The sequence below is a fragment of the Lycorma delicatula genome, chromosome 1 (genome assembly GCF_047948215.1).
Source record: "Lycorma delicatula isolate Av1 chromosome 1, ASM4794821v1, whole genome shotgun sequence".
Lineage (NCBI taxonomy): Eukaryota > Metazoa > Arthropoda > Insecta > Hemiptera > Fulgoridae > Lycorma > Lycorma delicatula.
The window spans coordinates 191,758,281-191,781,600 of NC_134455.1; the positions used below are offsets into that span (position 1 = coordinate 191,758,281).

Genomic DNA, 23,320 nt, shown 5'->3' on the forward strand with positions numbered 1-23,320 from the left:
CTTTATACATTTAGTGATCTAAAGCATTCAAATTATGATCATTTTTAAAATACAAGAACTGTTTTAATCCCTTCGGCTGTTTTTTTTTTCTATGCGATATTCATCTCTTTCCCAAAGTAAGGAATGCATTTTAGCTCTTAACCCAACAAATTCATAGATAGGATCCCCAATTTCATCTTTTAAATAACCTATATCTTATTTACTCCAAGTGTAAACATTTTGATTTGTTTGATCTAAATATTTCATATCATCCCCCCCAGTATTGGTCAAAATGTTCATCTTTTACTATAATTGAGTATAATAATAAATTTGTATCTGTCATTAAAAGTTTTATGTTTTGATGACTATACCTAGGTAAAAAATGAGATTGTAATGATAATCATACACGATTAATTTTGCCAAATCTGTTACTGTTAAACCCCATTTATGGATTTGTTTAAGTATATATTTTTCAACATTGATATTCCAACCACATCCTTTCCATAAATATAATGATGTTTTACTCTTGGACTTGTGTTTAATTTTTTAAACTTAGGTTTATCATTAATCAAATATATATCTGTTCACTTTCATACATTTTCAATAATTTTCCACATACACTGTTGATAATAGTTTATATGCTTTTTTCAATCTTATCTTTTATATCACACCACGCATAAATATTTTTCTCAACATAAACTTCCATCCATGGATATTGATTAAAACAAATGGTGCTATATATTTTCAACAACACCAAACCTTGTTGAAGATACAGTTTTAATGTTATGTTATGTAGAATGTATTTGTGTTTATCTTCCAAAGTACACAATAATTTTTTACACACTACATGTTTTTAAACATAAAGAAACGGTGAAGTCATATTATTAGGAATAAATCTTTTCTCTGGAGCAAGTGAATAATCTTTATGCATTTTGTGTAAGTGTTTAGAATATCCTAAATCAGCTTCTAAAATATAACCCATTTCAGCATCATCTTTCTTATTGTTTAGATGTTTTAACAAATATTTGATTTAATTTTCATTAACCATAAAGAGATTAATCGTATAATATTTAATTAATTTTGTTGGTTTGTTTTTATCATAAATCTCATCGTGAATTGGATCGTTGGCCAGAGCATAACTATTGGGAATCATTGTCACACCTCCACGAATACCTTTTCAAAAAAACAGATACTTATCAGGATCTGTAACGAGTTCTAATTGTATTTTCATGCTGTTTAAAGTGGCAGATCATGATAAATGTGAAGCAGATATATAATGGCACAGATCTAAATTATTTATTGTCATCAGTTTATTATAAAAACTTTCAAATACATAAGTCAACATCATGATGTCCAATTTCATATAGATATCATGATATTCACCTAGTGTGTTAATTTTAAAATGATTCCAAACATTTTGTGCATGATTATGATCTGATTGAGAGATGTTTTTCTTTTTAAATCATAAAAAGCTTTGATGGGCGGCAGTTGTGTTTTATTGAAAGCAGATGCCCATTTAATATTCATATATGGATAAACGCCTTTTCATTGAATTAACAGGTTCAACAGATTTCTATCTCTGTTGTTTTCATCACAATTATTTAATATATGATTTCAAAACTTTGAGTGTATTGTTTTAAAGAAACACATCTTTATTTCTTTAAATGCCATTTGAATCACTAACAGCAAATAAACTTTGCACCATTTCATCAAGACTGTAAGATAGAAATTGATATGAATCTATAAATCAATATGGTTTTTTATTCTTAAGAGTTATAGATATAAGTTTTTCACTGTTGTTTGCTAAACAAGGAATTTCAAATTTAGTTTCTTTTTTCAACTCATCCATCACCAGTACTGTATGATATAAATCATAATCCTGCAGATTGTGGAATACAATTGGTGTATATATATTAAATGTTTACAATTGAAATTGCAATTTTTATGTGCAGCTCCTATAAATTTACCACTAGTATGAGAATGGTGTCTTACATGATTCTCGTTGTCGAACTCATCACCACAAAACACATTTAGTCTCTTTTTGAAATTTTTCATCATCTTCTGTGGTTATATTTGAGGCTTAATCAGTTAATAATTCCTTTTCAGAATAGTCGTATTTTTTACATAAATCATAGAGAAAGCTTTTAACCGCCTTATCATTATCTATTTGAGCTCTGTATGATTTTTTTTCTATAACATTCCTTTCATCTATTATAACATAACAATATCCAGATGGTTTATGAGTGTCTGCTTTTGTTATATAACTACTATCTGGTTTAGGATTTGCAGAATGATGAACAATTCAAAATCTGCATATATAATTAAAGGTACGTATAATATTGAAGAATAATCTATATGATAATGTATTGCTACATTTACATTTCTCTCCCCCCACCATTCCATTTTTTTGGCATTCTAATTCTATGAACGTTTCCTTGCTTACAATCTTCAATATGTATTTTTAGTTTTGCTTTTGCTTTTGTTTCACTAGTCCCAGATTTAACACAGTATGAACAGTATTTGGATTTTCTATGACTTTTATTCATATCACCCAACAGTCTTGATAGGCCATTATAACCATTTTTCATGTTTATTAAAGTATAATGAGATTGATTTAATATGAGATTGGTTAATAATAACAAACACCAATGTTTTTTGATTATTATTCGCACATTTTAAATATACATTTTTAGAATTAAATGATTCATTATCATCTTCAATATCATAGTACAATATATTTATACCAATATCTATATTTTGAGCTTCAAATTTATCAATATCTTTTACACACAGGATACTCTCTATTCCTTTCATTTTTAAATAATTTTCGAATTTTTTATAGAATGAAACTCAATAATTCCTTCCACTATCGAATAGGTGGGCTAGAATACACCATAAAAAACATTTTTGATTGTCATTTTGTGTACTTATTACAGCACGTTTCTTAATTGTAGCTTTTGGTAATGGTAAATATGTACTGTTTCCACCATAAAGTGGATCGAATTCTGATATTGAAACATCCAATTTCAATATTTTATTTATAACCCAACCACTGCCCATTTGAATAAACCTTTCGAAAGATTAATTAATTTTATCATAAGCTTCTAAATACTGTTCATTCAATTCGATTTGATTTGACAAACATTAAGCACATATCTAGTGCTACTATGTAGGTTGACTTACAAGAAATTACATTTATTGTCTACAAATTTCTTTATTTCATTAACAACAACAATATAATATTTAATATTTTCGTTTATATTTTTTCGCATGAAATTTTATAGCATTAAATAAATACCTTATCTTTCATACCCATTAAAAATTTATAAATATCTATAAAATTTTTATCACTAACATTTCACATTTGTTTTAATAAAGATCCATCTAATGTGTGTGTTTTTATCTACAATCACAATACACTACAATAAAGCAGAAACAGATATATCCTTTTTTAGTTTGTGTTTCAATTCAGAATAGTGTTCAATTATACTTTGAAAAGCGCTATCAGTACATGATTTATTTTCAATAAAACATTTTATTTTTTCCACAATGATTTTTTTTAGTCTTATAACGGTAGAAACAAAACTAGATTTATCATATTCACAATTTAATTAAATAGTAAATTCTGTGGGAATGTATTTTTTATATAAACTTTCAATATCATTTTGTATGTTATTTAAGAATGTAATTATATCGTATTTGTTAGATAAATTTTTATAACAGAATATATTATCGTTTGATAATGTAACTCGTTCGAATTTCATAGTTTTTTGTTCTCTGATTGATAATATTTAATTTTTAATAAATAATATTTTATTTATGTTATGATTAACAAGATTACTTGTATATTAGATAATACAGGGTCCGGCATATAAACCTGACGATTTTTGAGGGATAATAATTAAACTGTGTTTCGTACTATTAAAACATTTAATATATCAAATTAAAGATCAATTTTTGCAATTTATAGTGAATTACTTACATAGATTTTTTGTATTTGAATATTATGTCGTCCAAATGTTTTCCATTACTCCTCACACACTTACTTAACCTCATTCTAAAATTTGACATTGCTCGCTCAATCATCACTTGTGGAACTGCTTCAATTTCTCATTGAATGGCCTCCTTGAGTTCTGCAATTGACTGTGGTTGACTACTGAAGACTTTATGTTTGAGATACCACCACAGAAAAAAATCACAAACAGCCAGATCAGGTGAACGCAGTGGCCAAGGAATGTCACCAAAGCAGGAAATCAAATGTCCAGGAAAGGTTTCTCGCAGAACATCCATTACAATTCTCGCCGTATGGGCGGTGGCACCATCCTGTTGAAACCAAATTTCATGTCCTTGAAAGTCATTCAGTTTCGGTCGTGGAAATCCACTCAACATGTTTGCGTATCGATGAGATGTTACTGTTACTCTGCAATTTAACTCGTCAAAAAAATATGGGCCAATTATGCCGAACTTTGAAACCGCACACCACACTGCTACATATTGACTATGAAGTGGTTTTTCAAGAATTTGCCGTGGATTATGTGAAGCCCCATAATGGTAATTTTGTTTATTCACAAATCCTGACAGATGAAAATGTGCCTCGTCACTTAAAAGAATAATGGCATCGTGCTGGACATTTTCGAGAATGACCTCACAAGCTGCTTTGCGAGACGCCCAATCATTTGCATTAAGTTGCTGCACTAACATCATCTTATACGGATGGAATTCAGGTCGGCAGGAAGAATTCATCGTACACTTCGATCAGAAATGGCTAGCGCAGCAGCATGTCTTGCTGCCGAACGTCGTGGAGACCGCGTAACAGCTAACCTTACAGCATTAATGTTTTCAGGCGTTCTCACAGTCCGTTTTTGTCCTGTTGGTTTCATTTTTAAAGCAGACAATGTGTTCCTAAAATCTTCACCCGCAAAAATATCATATTCCTACTAGGAACAGATGCATGTCAATTTAAATTGAAATGTCTGCGAAACAAACACTGTGTTATAACAGTCATTATTTTTAAAATAGGCTTCAATCACAAACGCTCGTTGTTCACCCGACTATGACATACTGGCTACTGAAATAGCATGAATAGGCCTGTCGATGTACAACACTCTCGCCTTCTTATTGACAGTGGCGCCAACATAACAATTACTACAAAATCGTCAGATTTATATGCCAGACCCTGTATAATTATTATTATAATTTTCAGTAATATATATTAAATTAAAAAAATATATGTAAAAAAAGGAAGAGACTATATATAATAAAAAATATTATTTATATAAAACAAAAAATATATATTTATATATATACTACTCTGGGTGAGATATGTAGCTGACATATTAGTAATATACAATAAAAAAATAAATAATCAATTTAAAATTGTTAATAATAAATTAAATTTATAAAACAGAAACCTAATATCTATGAACAAAATATAAATTATTATTTATATATAAACAATGAATTAACTAATAATAAAGTCAACAAACATTTATAGAAGGCCAAATTACAAATATACACTTCCCATAAAGAATGTAATATGTTGTGAATATATAGAATCAATACATTTAGAGCAGCTTACATATATTCTGAAAATAATAGGGATAAAATGAATAAAGAAATTTGTATAAATAAAAAAATATAGCAAATTTAAATTGATATAATATCTTTATTGATAAATTAATTAAAAGTTACTTAAAAAAACAAGAATATATGTATAGTATAAAAACGATATAATATAGCATATATATTGCCTAAAAGTGCATATAAACATTGGTCTGGAAACACTTTGTTAATGAGATATGGCTGATGAAAAATTTTGCCCAGATTTCATCTCCTCCAGTGAAATGATGCCATACAGAAATTCTTGGGATGCAAAAATGTAATCTAATTTGATAGTTTCATACGAGATTTAATCTGACAAATTGAAAAAAAGTGCGTCCGAGAACTGTAACTTCTGTAGTTTCTTTAGAAAACTGGCAAAAATGCATTTTTTTATGTTTGACTTGTAATAACTTTGTTAAACTGCCAATAGACAGATAAAACTCTTTAATAAAACTTATTGGAAATTTAATTCTAAACAGAATAGTGTAAATAAAGTGAACAGAAAGGGAATAACAGTTAAGTAAAATGGACTTATATTTAGCTGAATTTAAATGGAAAATCAATTTTAACATTAAAAGTTAAAGAAATTTACAATAGATTTTTGAAAGTATTTCCAATTAATTCAATGCACTTTGCTGCACGTTTATGGATTGCTCGTGTGTCTGTTGTTAGTTCATCAAGGCTGTTCTTTAACAGCACAAAAGCATCAGTAATATGGGCAAGTAACTCCTCTTGGGTCAACATTTACACTTCATCCAATCTCTTACACAAAAGTCCATTGGTGTAAGAAATTTTATATGTATAATATTTTAATATTATAGATATTATAACTGATATATTTTAGATATAGATTAGATATTATAGATATATTTATAATCATAGATTATAGGTATAGATCATAGATATTTTAATTGATAGTATTTTATAACAGTATTTTAATTTTTTGTTAAATATATTATGTGTAATTTATAAAAAAGTAAAAAGCCTGCTGATGATGGAGCTGTAAATTTTGAAAGAAAAACAGATATGTAAGTGTTGTTACTCTTTATAAATGTATATTCTTGTGCATATAATTTTTTCAATACAGTGGTTTTTAATTTTTTTCATAATTCCTTCTGTATGAAACAGTCCCTCTTTAAAGTGAAAACGTGCAAACGTAGCCATTTTTCGATGTCCTACAGGTTTTTGCTTTAGAAAGGTTTTTACTGTGTTAATGTTACATTATAAATGTTACTTGAGCTGGATTTATCTTTTTTTTTGTCTTCAGTCATTTTACTGGTTGATGCAGCTCTCCAAGATTCCCTATCTAGTGCTAGTCGTTTCATTTCAGTATACCCTCTACATCCTACATCCTACATCCCTAACAATTTGTTGATCCCTAACAATTTGATTTATCATATTTGTCTATTTTTAGATTTGAGGAACAGCATGGGTTTATATCTGGAGCAAGATATGTGTTTGAAAGAGCAGTTGAATTTTTTGGTGAAGAGACTTTGGATGAAAAATTATTTGTTGCTTTTGCTAAATTTGAAGAAGGACAGAGAGAGGTAATAATAATAATATGTATAAAAATAATGTCTCATTTATTTATGGCTTATTATTGTTATTATTATTTACTTTTTTCTCTTTTGTTGAGCTCTTTCACTGAGGTCTTTACTTTATCAGAATGTATGAATGTATAAAATTTGAATTCTAAATAAATAAAATATGAAGAGGTATTGACTATTGTCATTTCGTGATGTTAAGTTGTTTTTACAACAGTGACTGAGGTGATAAATTATAATAATTTTATGTTTCAGCCTTTTAACTGTGTTTTTATTCAAAATTTATGTACTTATATATTTTGACTAAGCAGAAATGTGTGGACGAAAGTGCTCATAGAAAAAAATATACAGTAGTAAGTAAATGAAAATCTATTTTAGTAAATAATTTATATTCTGCCATTAAGATGCAATTTTCCAGACTATTATAATACTAACAATAATAATACTAGAAGTGGTTCAAACACACAAGAATTGCATAGCTATAATTCATATATTGAATGCAATGAAGTGTGTATATCTTAAACTAGTCTCCTGTTGCTACAATGCACTTGTTACAGTGCAGAAGAAGCTTGATCCCTAAAGAGGTCAAGTGTTTTGATTGCATTTGGACCATTCTTGTGCAGCATCAAAAACACTAAATCTGGGCTGTATGGAGGGTGAGGCAATATTCTTCTTGAGCTCTTGTATCATTTCTGTAGTTAAAATAGCAGTGTAAAGACAAGCATTGTTCTGTAGGAAAAAACAGAGAGACTGGTTGAGTTCCCTCTTGAAATGAATTACAGATTTCACCTTGCCTTCTAAAATTCTAAAATTGTTGCTTAGTAGTGAGCAGTGATTGTTATTTTTTCTGTGAGAAAGTCAAGATACTTCCGTGATATTTTAGAAAAGATTCTATTATTTTCCCAACTGAAAATGTTTCTGTATCGGAGATGATCTGGAAATTGGAAGTGTTTTTGGAATTTCATCACTGCTACCTGCTTCCATTCTAATTACAATTGACAGAGATTACGAAAAGAGCAATCAATACCACTGATAACTAGTTCAAAGATGCAACTATCTGTCAGTAAGTCATGACAACCCTAAATTCATTATTATAAGAGTGGAGAATGATTTATATTTATAACTGAACCACCCTTTAGTAAAGGAAATAAAAATAATTAGAAACTATTGTTACTTGATTGGCATAAATCCAATACAGAATATGTTAAAAAACTGCATAATTTTAACAACATATCATCTGGAAGAAATTTGTAAAAATAATCAACAATAAATAAAGAATTTATTCATTTAAGTACATATTTGTTATGACATTTTGATAATATCAACTGTTTACGTTGATAAAGGTAATTTAAAATAAAAAATAATAAAAAAATTACAGATCAGAAAACACTTTACAAAAGCATTAGCCTTTCAGTTTCACCAAACCATTATTGGAGGAGATAAGATGAGCTAGTTTACTTTCACCCCCTTCTCATTTTTATTTTTCCAGCCCTGCCAATACATAACTCCTTTAACTTCAGATCCTTCTGGATGTTCAAGCTTTTCAAAACTCTTCTTCCATTTTTCAAGAATTGATTAATATAAACTGGATTATTGTCAGTGTTTAAGTTCATGTATTGTATAGACAAATTTCCATTAATTTTTCACCTTACCAGTGCCTTTTCGAAACATCTGACAAACCAAACAATTCCACGTTGATTTGTTCTACCCATTCTTCACTCAGTGACAAATTTGAATCATTTCTTCCTTAATGTTACAATTTTATCAATAGTAATTTTACAAATAATTTTTAAAAATGTCTCATTTGAATGAAATCGGTTATTATCAATAAGTAATCGATTTTTGTTCTGAAAGTTGAGATAAATAAAGATGAAGTAATGAATAGTATGGATTCGTTTCTAATAAACTAATACAATTTTAAATTGTACAAGATAAAAAAAAGTTAATGAGTAGAATAGATCTAAAATTGTAAATACATTTTAATCAATTTATATATAAATGAATACTTGCATGTGTTTATTTTATCTTTTAGCTGTTATTTATTATAAAGCATTATCCTTAACATTTTAAGAGCATACCCTTCATCATCACAGGTAGTAAAATTAAAATACACTTGCAACAAGGCTAGAACATGGCTGGTCTGATTGAAATTCAGTTGAATCATTTTCTGACAATAAAGGGTACCTTCTGACAAAAGTACCTTTTGAAAATGTTAATGATGGTACATTATTATTTTGCATAATATTAAAGTGTTATATTTGTGTGATTACGTGTTATGATGTATGTGAAAAAAGATAATGAATAAAATTACATTAAGTATATTCTAATGACTCTTTTGATGTAGTGACCTTGTCATCTGATGTTATGGTTGTTTTCCAGCATGATAGAGCAAGAATTATTTACAAATATGCTTTGGATCATATACCTAAAGAGCATACTGCTGAGTTGTATAAAGCTTACACAATACATGAGAAGAAATATGGTGATCGAACCGATATTGAGGATGTTATTGTCAGTAAACGAAAATTCCAGTATGAAGAGGTATTTCCTGTTTTGTTTAATTTTGTATGATTAGTAATTCAAATATATATAAATATATATATATATATATATATATATATTTTACTCAGACATCCACAGCTTTTTATTGCATATGTAGTTATAGCTTTCCTTATAGGTAATAATTTTCAAAATAAGTTTATAAAAAGATAAACAAAAAGACCACTTAACAAACCTTTTTTTTTGCATTAAGAAGTGCTTTGTGGTTTTCCACATCTTATGCTTATTACCAATTTATAAAATATATATTGTTATTCATAAATAGAAAACTAAAACAATTTTAAAAAAAGATGAACTTTAATTTATTTTTTATTTTCATTATTAAACAATCATCATCATAAAGGTAATCTTTAAAGCTTAAGAAAACTTAAAATGAATGAAAGAAAGATTTATTTATTTCAAAGTAAGGTATAAGGATTTTGTAAAATAGAATAGAATACAATACAATAAATTCATAATAGAAATACAAAATAAGCTTACTTTCACATGAATAAATCCATAACCTGAAGTTTATTTTTTAATAAGTCAAGCATCTAATAAATTCTAATAAAAGTAATAAGGCAGTGAATGATATCAAAAGTATAATTTTTTTCTTTGTATAAATAAGACTTAGATATGAAATTTATTCTGTCTTGTGGTGGGAAAAGCACTTAGTAAATTTATATGAAAACAATAGGTCATTGTCAATGGCAGGTTTTTAAAATGATATGCCTCTGAAATTGTACAAAAAAATTTTTCCTTTGTTTAAAGAAGACCTCTAATCTAAATTTATAGTCAAAATCATTTTTAGCAATTTAACAATAACTTTTACAATTGAGAACTATGAGGTTTTTTTTTCAAGGTCCGATTGGTCGCAAAATAAAAACCTGCGCAAAAATCAGATGAACCTTTGCACATATGTGTTGCGCAGCGTCTCTAGTATGGCCTTCAATCACATCGCGTCACTTCGTTTAGTTCTGAACACGCAGCTAGCACATAAACACGTCTACAACAATAGCATCTCCTGCCAAGTGTGAAGTGCGTGTGGTGATTCGATTTCTTCAGGCTGAGGGGTGTAATGCAGCTGAAATTCATAGACGAATAAGTAATGCGTACGGTGAAACTTCAATGAGTGACAGCAAAGTGTGACAATGGTGCAGGAACTTTAAAGCAGGATGTACAGATGTTCATGATGCAGGCGGTCAGGGACGGAAGCGAGTGTCAACTGATGATCTCGTTGAGCGAGTGGATGAGGCAATTCGAGAAAATCGTCATTCACAATTTCTGTATTGAGTGATTCGTTTCCTGAAATTTCAAGGTCAGCTCTCTACACCATTGTGAGTGAGAGACTTCAGTAACGCAAAGTTTATGCAAGATGGGTTCCCAAGATGCTGTCAGACCATCACAAAACAATGAGAATGGACACCTCCCTAACGTTTCTCCAGCGTTACCACAATGAAGGAGAAGATTTTTTTGAACAAAATTGTCACAGAGGACGAGACGTTGATCCATTTCAAAACTGAAGAAAGAAAAGAACAATCCAGACAGTGGATGCATTCTCATTCTCCCAGTAAACCAAAGAACCAACCAATCTACTCTTAATGGTGTTTCTTAGCAACTCAGCATCTTTATTTTCTTTTTTGTCTCTGAATGAGAGTTCTTCACCAGATCCTTTCTTGACTGATAATATGTCTGACCTGCTTTTCTTGAATTTTTGCTTTTACAATCTGAACTCAGTCTGTGTAAGTTGAACCAACTGCCTTTACCTCAATTGTTCTTGATGTTTCAGGTATACTGTCAAACCGTCTCTTGTTGCCCTATCCTAGTCCAAGTGTATTGCCACTGGTTTCTATCTTATCATACATAATTGTTCCTACTTTGTTGGGTAAGTCCATATACAACCTTCTTGTTAATCTGGTTAACCTCACCTTGGCCTTATATCTTTACAGGCTGCACCTTCTTCAGAGCTAACTATTATAGTATAGATAAGTCCTGAGTCATCTTCAACATTGCCAAACACTATTCCCATCTTTTGGCTGTCTACCACCAACTACCCTCTTCTTTATGTTTGCTGTGATTTTCCTCACCAACTAGATCTTTCAGAATAATTTATTTTCATATTTCATTTTTAGCATACTTACCTGAGTCGTAAATAACTATAATTTCATTGTTTTCTATTGAAACCAATCCTTCAAAAATCTTGGTGTATCTATAGTCATATATATAGTATCTATAGGTATATCTTCTGGCCAATCCCTTAATGTTAGCTTTGAAAGTTCAGCTTCCCTAACTCTGTTATGTACAAGTGCTATTATCTGGTATCAACACATTCCTCTCCCTTTCAGTCTATGTAACTGCTTTAAGTTGTGCAATCATGCAGCTTCTCACAGTTTTCTTCATATGCCTGTATATTTCAGTTACCTTATTGGCCACTCTTAATCCACATTATTTAATTCCTCTTTTTGTGTTACTCTTTAGCGTGGTCTTTTCTTAGCTTCTTTATTAAGTGAATCTATCAGCTTAATCATTTCCTCTGATATAATTTCTTGTTCATCCATGCCTTAAATAGATTCTTACTCTTTACTATCGTCCTGGCTACTCCTGGTTTACTGATAACAAAGGGTCCCCCTCCTCCATTTACCTCTATAGTCTGATTCTTCACACCAGCTGCTTCTGCTGGTCTGGTGAGAGACATTGGTAAACTTTTTCTTGGGTGGAATGGATTTCACCATTTCATTAGTCCAGTAACAATACTGAATATGACAGTACTGCCTTTTCCTTCCAAAATAAAGGGAAAAAGAAAAAACCACAAACTCAAAAAGAAATTATAATTTTTAATTCTGCCTTGCACAGTTGTTTTGGAGACATCCTTCACTTCAAAAAGATATTTCGAACAGCCTTATTATTTTTTTAAAAGCAACATTACTGTCAGTACTTGTGACTATTTTTCCCAGAACATACATTTTCATACTATTGGAAATTTAAATTTCCAATAACAATTAAACAAATTTAATTTCAACAACAATTATCTTATCTTATACATCATAAAATATGTACAAATCAAGTCTTGTACAGTTTACCGTTATATAGGGTGTCCCATGAAGAAACTGAGAAACTTTCAGATCATGTTCTACTGGTGAAAATAATGAAAAAGGTTCATATAAACATAGGTCTGAAAACGCTTTGTTTCAAGTTACAGTTAGCAAAAGATTTCTCCCGGATTTCAGCCTTCTAATAAAAAGAAGTTCTGCTGTAATTTTTGAACTCAAATTAAGTAGTAAACTTGGTGGTTTCTTATGTAATTTGAGCTGGGAAATAGGATAAAATAGGTCCCAGAATTGTAACTCTAGTAGCTTAAGATATCTCATGTAAAACATAAAATTTGACGTTTTCAACGCCAAAGTTTTTTTTTTTTAGGTTTGTAGTACAATAGTTTTGTTAAATGACTAATAAATGTGAAAGATTTGGTAAAAAAACTTGTAGAGAATTTAATTCTGAGGAAATTAATGTAAATGCAGTCAATAAAAAGTAAGTAAAAACTTTTAAAAATCAGTTTTTTATAGAAGAAAAATAGAAAGAAAATCATATTATTCTTACTGTACCTAATACACATTTTTAATATAGCAAAACAAAAACATAAAATGATAAATGGTAACAGAATAAAAAATCTCAGTGTTAGAGTAATTGTTCAAAATTCCCCTTCACAATGTACACAGCACTCTGCCCGATGTAAAATATTTCTGGTGGCTTTCTGTATTATCTCAGGATCATTTCTTATAAATTCAGTGGCATTTCTTATTTTAATGAGAAACTCTACATTAGGTGATCAATCCAGTTTGTTAGATTTCAAGTGATTTCTAGTTACTAAAGAAAAATGTGGCATTGCACCATCCTGCTGGAAAATCATTTACAATCTAATTTGTAAAGGCAAATCCTCCAAAAGAGCCGGCAAATTATTTTTCAACAAATGAAGATAGCATCTCCTGTAAGGTTTTCATTGAAAACAAATGGTGTCAGAATTGTCATAAATGATATCAGACCAAACATTAATGTGAAATCTGTGTTTGAAACTAGTTTCCGCAGTACCATGTGGGCTGTGTTTATTCCACAAATGACTATTTTTAGAATTGAAAACCTTGTTTCTCATAAAAGTGGCTTCATCAGTAAATAAAATTGAATTTTCCTTGTCACCATTAAGTAGAAGTCAATGACAGAAGTTTAACCTCTGGGGGTAATCTGTTGGTCACAAATTTTGAACCTTCTGCATGCGGAAAAGATAGAGATTTTATTTCTGTAGGATACGCCGCACTTTGTTTTTTGAGAAACCATTGCTACATGAAATTTGCCTTGTATTGATGCCTGGGCTATGCTGAATATGTTGAATCACATGATGATTTACTTCGTGTTCAACAGAAAACGAACAAGTTGAAAATGTCCCTTTCGTTCGCACATGCTGATATACTGAAGAATGTGTAAAAAGAATGCTTAAAAGATTACTCTAAGAAGAATGTTTATTAGGTACAGAAAGAATAATACAATTTACTGTCTATTTTTCATCTGTTTTGCTTAAATAAAAAAATTATTTTTAAAGTTTTTATTTACTTTTTATTGGCTGTAGTTATATTCATTTTCTCAGAATTAAATTCTTAACAAGTTTTGTTCCTAAATATTCTGCTCTTTTTAGTCATTTAACAAAGATATTGTACTACAAACCTAAAAAAAGTTGCTTTTTGACTCTGAATTTTATGTTTTACATCATATATCTTAAAAACTATTGGAGTTACAGTTCTGAGACCTGTTTTCCTACTTTCCAGCTCAAATTACATAGGAAACTACCAACTTTACTCCGTAATTTGGGTCCCAAAAGTTACAGTAGAGCCTCTTTTTATTAGACGAGCTGAAATCTGGGTGAAATCTTTTGCTAGCCGAAACTTGAAAAAAAAATAATTTCCAGACCCATGTTTATATGAATTTTTTAAATTATTTTAATCAATAGAACAATACCTGAAAGTTTCTCCGTTTCTTCATGAGACACTCTTTATTACACAGTCAAATACTAGAACTGTACATTATTTATAATTAATTCTCAAATAACAATAATCTAAATATTATGAATTAGTGTTATGCCACATCCACTAGTTGGATGAATCACTTGCATTAAGCTGTGTTTGTAACTAATTATATTGTTAGCTGATAAACATGCAAGTTCTGCCACAAAATTCCTTTAAATTTAAAGGGATGTTTCTCATAATTTTGTCAGTGTGTGTAGGCCAAATTTCAAATCTCTAACAGTAAGGACTAGTAACCAGTGAGGGTCACCAGAGCATACTGGAGAAAACTTTGTATTGATTTTTATTAGTTGAAGTAACTGGATGTGGTAGTCTGTCTACCTGCACTGGTTCTTGATGTTCAGACTGGAGACTGCATAATGAGTGAGCTGGGAAAACCGCTACCATCAGAATAAGTATTATGTGTGGTCAGGTTTGAGGATCAGAAATTTTAAAAGAATTGTGTGCTTTATACACCAGCTTTTAGTTATGTTTATTTTAAATCTCAGTTCTAAATTTATCACTTGCCATCAAGAAATTTGTTTCCTTACATCAGATGTTTTAAGTAACTAAAAAAAGTTCCAGTTTTAGATAAAAAATTCAGAAGATCTTACTTTAGTTGATTGTAACTGGTGAATTCTGCATCAGAATTCCTTCAAATTTTAAAGGGTTTTTTGTAAATTTGGAAAATAGATATGACAAACTTAGTATGAATGTATATGTAAATTCTGCTGTCCAGTAGTGGAATGATGTAATATTTAAAATTTAGTATTTTCCTTTGTTCTATTGTCATTATTGCCAACTGTTAGATTGTGGCTGTTCAATTAGGTCATCTGTCATTTCTTCTTTTTTGAACTTCACCATTTTGGAAATTAAATTTATGAAGCTTGCTTTTTACATCATGGTTGATTCATTATTTACACCATGTACAATGATGGGATTTACTGAATATTAAATAGTTATTAATTTTTTTGAATTTGTACAAGAAAATATTTCTTGAAGAATCTAAGCAGTCATCATTGATTTTTTAAATATCTTTCTTATTTTTTTATTTGTTTTAGGAAGTTAAATCAAATCCTAACAATTATGATGCCTGGTTTGATTTATTACGTCTAGTTGAAGATGAAGGAAATTTGGAGGTTATTAGAGAAACATATGAAAGAGCTATTGCTAATGTACCACCAACTAGGGTTAGTATTTGTGTGTGTGTATATATGTGTGTGTGCGTGAATGCGTGCATATGCATGCATGCATGTGCGTGTGTATATATATATATATATGTTAACATATAGACCACTGTGTTAATAACATTTAATATTTATATATGAAATGGTTTATATATAAAATATAAACCATGAAAACACTGTAATTATTTAATTTAAATTTCCAATGATTGATTTTTTTCAGAATTCCTCATCTTCAGTTGTGATGAATTATGTAACTGAATTAAAACTTATTCATTTTATAATTTGTCAATTTGTTGAAATCATTTCCTGTTTTAAAAATTTTGAAATTTATTATGAATGTATATTGAAATTCTGCTATCCAGTAATGGAATGATGTAATATTTAAAATTTAGTATTTTCCTTTGTTCTGTTGTCATTATTGACAACTGTTGAATTATATTTTTAATTAAATCATCATCTTCGAATGTGATTTGGTGGTTCATCATTATATATTTTTATTTACATTTATAAATGTAATATTTCTTGTGTATATTTTTTTATCATTACAAACTTCCAAAATCTAAATTATTTTTGCAATTGGTAAATACTATGTTTGCATTGTAACAAATGATCAGCTATATTAGATATACCTCTTTTTTTGTTTTTGTAGGCAGAGTAATGTTTGGTAAATCTTTTTTAAATGATCCATTGGTTTATTAATATAAATATTATTACATTCATTACATTTAATTTTGTATATTCCTCTTAATTCTTCTGTATTATTTTTATTATTGTTATTTTTTTAAATATTTTATAATGTGATTATTTGATTTATATTTATTTTTATCATATAAATTAACAATTTTTTATATTATTCTATTTATGAATTGTATTTAAGGTATAAACTGTTAGTATTTGTGTTATTTTTCTGCTGTTGTATTTGCCATATAGAGAGGAATTAAGAGGAATATAAAAGATTAAATGCAACAAATGTATTAATATGTTTACTGATTAAACTATAGATAATTAAAAAAACATTATTAAAGATGTGTTTGTGTGTGTGTGTGTGTTCACAGGATGGCTGAAAATACATATACCCACTCTAATGTTTTTTACCGTTGAGATAACTGGATGCGGTTTGTGACATTTTTCCTTGTACCAAGGGGGTTACTTCATTGAATGTATATTTCACTCTTTTTGATTTCTGGGCAGGATTGGGTGGGGGGCAATTCAAAAATTTCAAATGGGACCAATTGTCAATTTGATGTATCATTTTAAAGAGCTCACTGAGATGATAAAAGTGATACAATTAAAACAAAATTCTGATTACCCAATCCATAACAGCAGCTAAAAATGGGCTTGCTTCATGTACCTCAAACTACAGTTGTTTGATCCCCTTTAATTTTTTTTATTTGAGGTATCCGAATTCTTTCGTTGGAAATTTTCTTCAATAAAAAAGGCTAACTCAGTAAGCCCCTATTTAGAGTATTCAGCCTTCAGGGTTGGCAGAGGGCAGGGGTGGCTCAAACATTTTAAATGGGACATATGGTAATGTGATACTTTACACCTTGTTTTAATGGTCTTTGCAAGACAAGCAAAATAGAATTGAAAAAATAGTTTTAAAAAATTTATCAAATACTTATTTTAATTAAACTTAGGCTTGAATTTAAAAATTATTAAATAATTCATTTATTCAATTTTTAACATTAAAATTGAATTTCATAAGAAACTTAAGTAATTTTTATTTTGTAAGTTGGCAATGTCAACAGCTGATCAACAGTTCAACAAAGATAAGTTAATTTTTCAAAATTGATATCATTGTTGATTTTTTGATAAGTAGCTAAGAAATGTAGAAGCGTAACTTCATTAGTGATATTTTTGGATGAAGTTGTTAGGTTTTTATTAGTAAGCTTAAAAAAGTTTAAATTACAAAGTCAAAAAATATAAAAGATAAAAATATTAAAGAAATCAAAATTTAAAAAAAAATTTAATTTAAATTAAAAAATGTTTAACCTTACATAGAAAGCTGGTTTTTATTTACTTAATTAAAAAAACCATAATTTATAAAAAAAAATTGTGTAAAAAACAATTTTAATTCAATTCAAACAAGAGTAGAAATAGTATTTTAATTTGGAGAAATAAAAACATACAAAGGAACAGGAAAGTGAATTTAATGCAGAGTATCCTAATCATATAATTTCTAGGATTGCAGTCAAAAATTTAATAGAAAAATTTCAACACATTGGCAACGTTTTAGATGATAAAAAGCCTGGCGGACCAAGTATATATATGAAGTATTGAAGGAGGAATAATAGTAGAAATTTTGGTTAATAATCAACAATCAGTGAGAGCGATTGCATGAAATAATCATTTATCTAGGTGGTCAGTACAAAAAGTATTAAAAAAACATAGATATCATCTGTACAAGATTCAAGCAGTACAAGTACATATTGTCAAATAATTGTCGTCTTGGTTTCATACCTTGATTAGATGTAATTATTTTAATCCTTTATTATTACTGGTTCATGAACAAATAAAGCCTTTGTAGTTTATATTTAATTATTTTATTGAATATGTAACACACATGTGTGCGTGTGCGCACGCATGTGTGTGTGTGTGATGTCATTGAACTTATAATTGAACCTTACATGTAATATTATGTTAAGTCCATTAAGGCTAATAGAAGACTGACTAGCATTAGAACAAAGCCCATTTATATAGTAGGAAGGAATAGAGTGCAGCTACCAGAGCTGTGTGAGCCGTCTGGAGTGTGCAAACAACAGGAGCTGAGTACATCCGAATGGAGCTGAGTGGAGCTGACCGAAAGACCCTTAAATTTTAAAGTCCTTCTTAATAATTTTTAATAACATGAAATGAAATCGAGTCTGAATCTTATTGAAGATGATTTTGATAGAAAGATTGAATTCAGTTATACTTTGACACAGAGATTAACAGCAACAACTATTTCTTACTTCAACATATTTTTCATTGACAAAGTCTCATTTACTTTCTACGAGGCTGTTAACAAATATTATACTAGGTATTGGTCTCAATAAAACCCTCACTGGAATCTGAAAGTCATACCCAGAGCATCCAGAGAGGTTCAATGCATGAGTTGTATTATGTTTTGATGAACTAGCAGATAATTCCAGCTCTCAACAATTTGATTGAGAAACAGATAACCTTTATTCACGAGAGAAGATGTGTTTTTCCAGTTATATGGTGCTCCTCCACACTATGGTTTCATTGTGAGAAATGTGTTGAACCAGCATTTCCAAATTGTTGGACAGTTTGATGCGGTAGTATTGAATGGCCAGCCAGATCACCTGACTTGAGTCCCCTTGATTTCTTCATGTGGGGACATTTAAAACCAATCGGTATAGTTCATAGCCAACTTCTCTCAAATAATTAAGGGAACACATTGAGATAGAATGTAGGAAGATTTCACCAAAACCTTTTCACAATGTAAGAGAAGCTTTTGAGCTTACAAAAACATAAAAATAGATTTACCTAAGTGTAGCTGACTATTTGTTAGAATGCAATCATAGTATTACCAATTGCAAAAATAATTTAAAGATTTTGGAAATTTGTAAAATTATTAAAAAAATTATATACTTAAGAATTGTTACATTTATAAATATAAAATTATAAACCACCAAATTACATTTGAAGGTGTTATTTTATTAAAAAAAAATGATAAAAATACAATTTAATTGTTGGCAATAATGACAGTAGAACAAAGGAAAATACAATGTTTCAAATATTACATCATTCCAGTATTAGACAGCAGAATTTGTGTATTCATTCATAATAGATCTCAGAATTTTCAAAAAAGAAAACTATTTCAACAAGTGTACATATTGTAAATTAATAACAACTGAAGATGTGGGATCCTACAAAACCTTATTCTTGGAATTAATATGGTAAGTTTAACTTTTCTATTTACTGTGTTTTGGCGGTTTATATTATTTCATTTAATATTAAATATATGTGTATTTTGAATGGATCTGAATGACTCTGATTCATTAGGAATCTGATTTTTATTTTTGTTTCTCTTCTTGGTAATCTATAAGAACTAATAACCAAGGTATACCAGATAATTCAGCTTGTTATAGATAGTGTATGGATGTGTATATGTTAAAATTAAGTTTCTCATCTTTATATTTAAATCAGAATGTTGATTTGATGTATGTATATATGAGGGGTTATCCACAAAATAAGTTCCAAAGGGCAATTAAAAAAGATCAAAAATTTATGCACATAAAATTAATATTACTCTGAAGTACAAATCTTACTCTATTTTTCTACCTAATTCTTACCATTGTAGAGGTACTTATCATAGCAGGGCACTAGAAATTGTATCCTTTCATCATAGAATCATGCCCCCTGCTATTCAGACCTCATATTAATGATGTGATTGTCTTTATTGCCATGGACCGTTGGTTAGCGAAGGTTTTTCAAGTCACTTTAATCCTAGCTATACAGTTGATACAAGATTTGGGCTATTCAGGAGATGTTCAAACTGTTCCCAGCCGAAGATCGTGAGGAGACTTTATATAGTGAAAGCAGCATATGACAGAGCATTGTTGTTAATCAACAAAACAGTCAAGGTAAAGCAAACCACATTGCTTATTCTGAATTGCACAACTTTTTTAAAATTTTGCAATAGACATTATTGATAATGTAGCCTCAAGGGAAAAGGTCAACAAGAAAATTCTTTATTTTGTCCCAAAATACCGTATCCTTGATCTTCAGGGGGAAAACATTGTTTTGTATTTTTTCTTTCTGGCTGATAAAGTGTGTGTCATCATTCCACAGATTGTTGTTTTACTTCAGGTGTTATGTGGAACACTTATAATATTGCTTTTTAAATTTAATTTTTTCAAATTTGTATGTGCTCAGTTTTAAAGCAGAATAGTTTTTGATGTACCAGGTATACAAAAAAGAATATTAGAATATCAAGATTTCTATTTGTTATAATATTCTTGGGTGAGGTGTACAATATTGATGATTAAAGCTAGAATCAAAGAACAGAAAGAAGAGTTTTAGTTGTGTAAATAGCCAGAGATTGATTTCTTACCTTTTTGCTTGACAGCGCCACTAGCAAAGATGGCAACACCTGATAATGTCTTCTATGTTTTGAAGTTTGCTAAGTATGAATCTGTAGTTACAGTTCACCGTGCATTCCATAACATTTAATTGTGATACTGAAGTCAGATTGTTGGCCATTGGCACCATAAGGTGTTATTGACTTTAAGGGTAAATTTAATACATTACTATTTATAATGTAGACTGAATGAATACTCTGCACAATACTAGAAATTAAAGTATTACTGTTTTGGGGTAGGATTATCATACAGAAAATTTTTATCTTTTTAAGATAGATTAAAATGGTATAAAACCCCTGGTATGTTTCCCATTTAAAGTATTATTTATGTAACCTGCCTGTTCATCTTGGGAAAATTAGATCTGCTAACATATTTTAATTGTAAAATTTATGTTCCAGTTCTAATAAATTATTGTCCTTTGTTGGAATATTTTTAATTCCTGTGCATAACATTATTATTTTATTAAGATTTAATGACGTCTGGGAAATGAAAAGAATTCATCTGAATTTAGACTGCAATAATTCTCCAAAAACCCATCATAAAAAACAATATACCCAGATCAAACCATGTTTCTTTTTCTTTTTACATTTGTGTTTAAAAAACTTACTTCAAAATAAACATTATGTTTACAGTCTTGAGGAAAACTGGAAACGTAATATTTGCTGGTTTTATTTGTGTATGCTATTTCTGGCCTCTACAGCTTTGATAAAAAATGTTAGTATGTTAAAGTAAAAAAAGTATGTTAAAGGTTTACTTATGTTTAAGTATGGACATCTCTCTTGATCCTAGTTAAGTTTGAGGTAGTTTCATCCAATATTTGGGTAATATCAAAATTATTTTTTCTCATTAATAAATAATTTTACATCAGAAATTGAGTAATAAGGCTGTTGTGTTATTAATCTAAAAGATGAATCATATTTCTGTAGTAAGTGATAAGGTATTAAACTCAATTTCCTCTAAAATGAAAAAAAAATACTTGTACAGGAAGTATTTAGAAAAATATTAGAAATAACAAAAATCTTGTTTTTTTTTTCAATTTTGAGTGTGGGATTGGGGTTCAACCCAGCTCTTAGTTAACTATTTTTTACATTTACTTCCTCAGAATTTTTTTTTAATAAAAATTTTAAGGGTTGAACTTAGATAAAGCATTTTTTCTTTCCTTTTTTGTTTTAATATTTATCTTCATCATTTTGACTGGTTTGAATTATTTTTATTTTACTTTTAAAGAAAGAAATAAGGCAAAGAGTATAAAACAATTAAGTTTTTTTTTAATTTTGACGCTAGCCATTTTCCTAGGCTGTAGCTAAAGAGTGGTTGTGGAGGAATATGTCAAACTTAAAATTAAGTCTGAATAACAGAAAGGATTCCAGTTAAAAATAAAAAAAAACATAATTTTTACAATTAAAATTGAATATTTGCTCTTATTTCTAGGAAAAGGAATTTTGGAGGCGCTATATATATTTATGGATTAACTATGCCTTATTTGAAGAGCTAGAAGCTGAAGATGAGGAACGTACCAGACAAGTTTATAGAGCTTGTTTGGACCTAATACCTCATAAGCAATTCACATTTACTAAAATATGGCTGTTGTATGCACATTTTGAGATTCGATGTAAAAATCTGACTGTTGCAAGAAAGGCATTGGTAAGAACATGTTATTTACATTATGTAATTATCTAAAATTAAATAAATGTTAGGACTTAGGTTGTCATTTGAGCATGGGAATGGTTCATTTTATAAAAGTTTCGTGACTAATTTTCAAATTTTCAAGCTAGAAAAAAATAAAAGTTTTATACTAATTCCAATCTTAAGCTTAAAAAATATTCCATTATATTTTCCCATCCAGAGACTGTTATCTGCAATTTTGTGATTTCTCAACTACAACTACCAATACTGGGATATGAACTTTAGTGAATTACTTCGTTTATGTTTAAAATTATGACTGGTAAATTTTTTTTATAAAATCCCCTTGAACTTTTACAATGCAAAATGGACCCTCAAAATTAAATGTTTTCTGTGCAATATCCTGACAGGATGTCTACGGGTTGTTTTTGTCTTTGAAGAAGCATAATTAGAGTTGCTTATTCAGATGTGCTGTCTACATGGCTCTTTCCTCAATTGCAAAATGGACCACATAATTTTATTTGCCAACAAGGAGGTACATCTCCTGACTGTCATAACTCTGTGTGAGATTGATTGAATGACATTTTCCCCTGACTGCTGGGTCAGTTGGCATGGACCTGATGACAGAAAGCTTATTTGCAGTTAACTTCAAGGTCACCTGATTTGACCTCATGTTATTTTTTCCTGTGGGATTTTATGAAGGATCTTGTGTA

At 29.3% G+C, this 23,320-nt stretch overlaps 1 protein-coding gene across 1 annotated transcript in view; it reads left to right on the forward strand.

Moving 5' to 3' along the window:
* The window catches only part of crn (pre-mRNA splicing factor crn), a 188,888-nt gene that overhangs the window by 44,301 nt on the left and 121,267 nt on the right, over positions 1-23,320 (forward strand). Inside the window, exons 5-8 of the mRNA XM_075369236.1 lie at positions 6,995-7,127; positions 9,504-9,665; positions 15,772-15,900; positions 22,416-22,628. Of these exons, the coding sequence (XP_075225351.1) occupies positions 6,995-7,127; positions 9,504-9,665; positions 15,772-15,900; positions 22,416-22,628 (637 nt within the window). The remainder of the gene's footprint in view (positions 1-6,994; positions 7,128-9,503; positions 9,666-15,771; positions 15,901-22,415; positions 22,629-23,320) is intronic.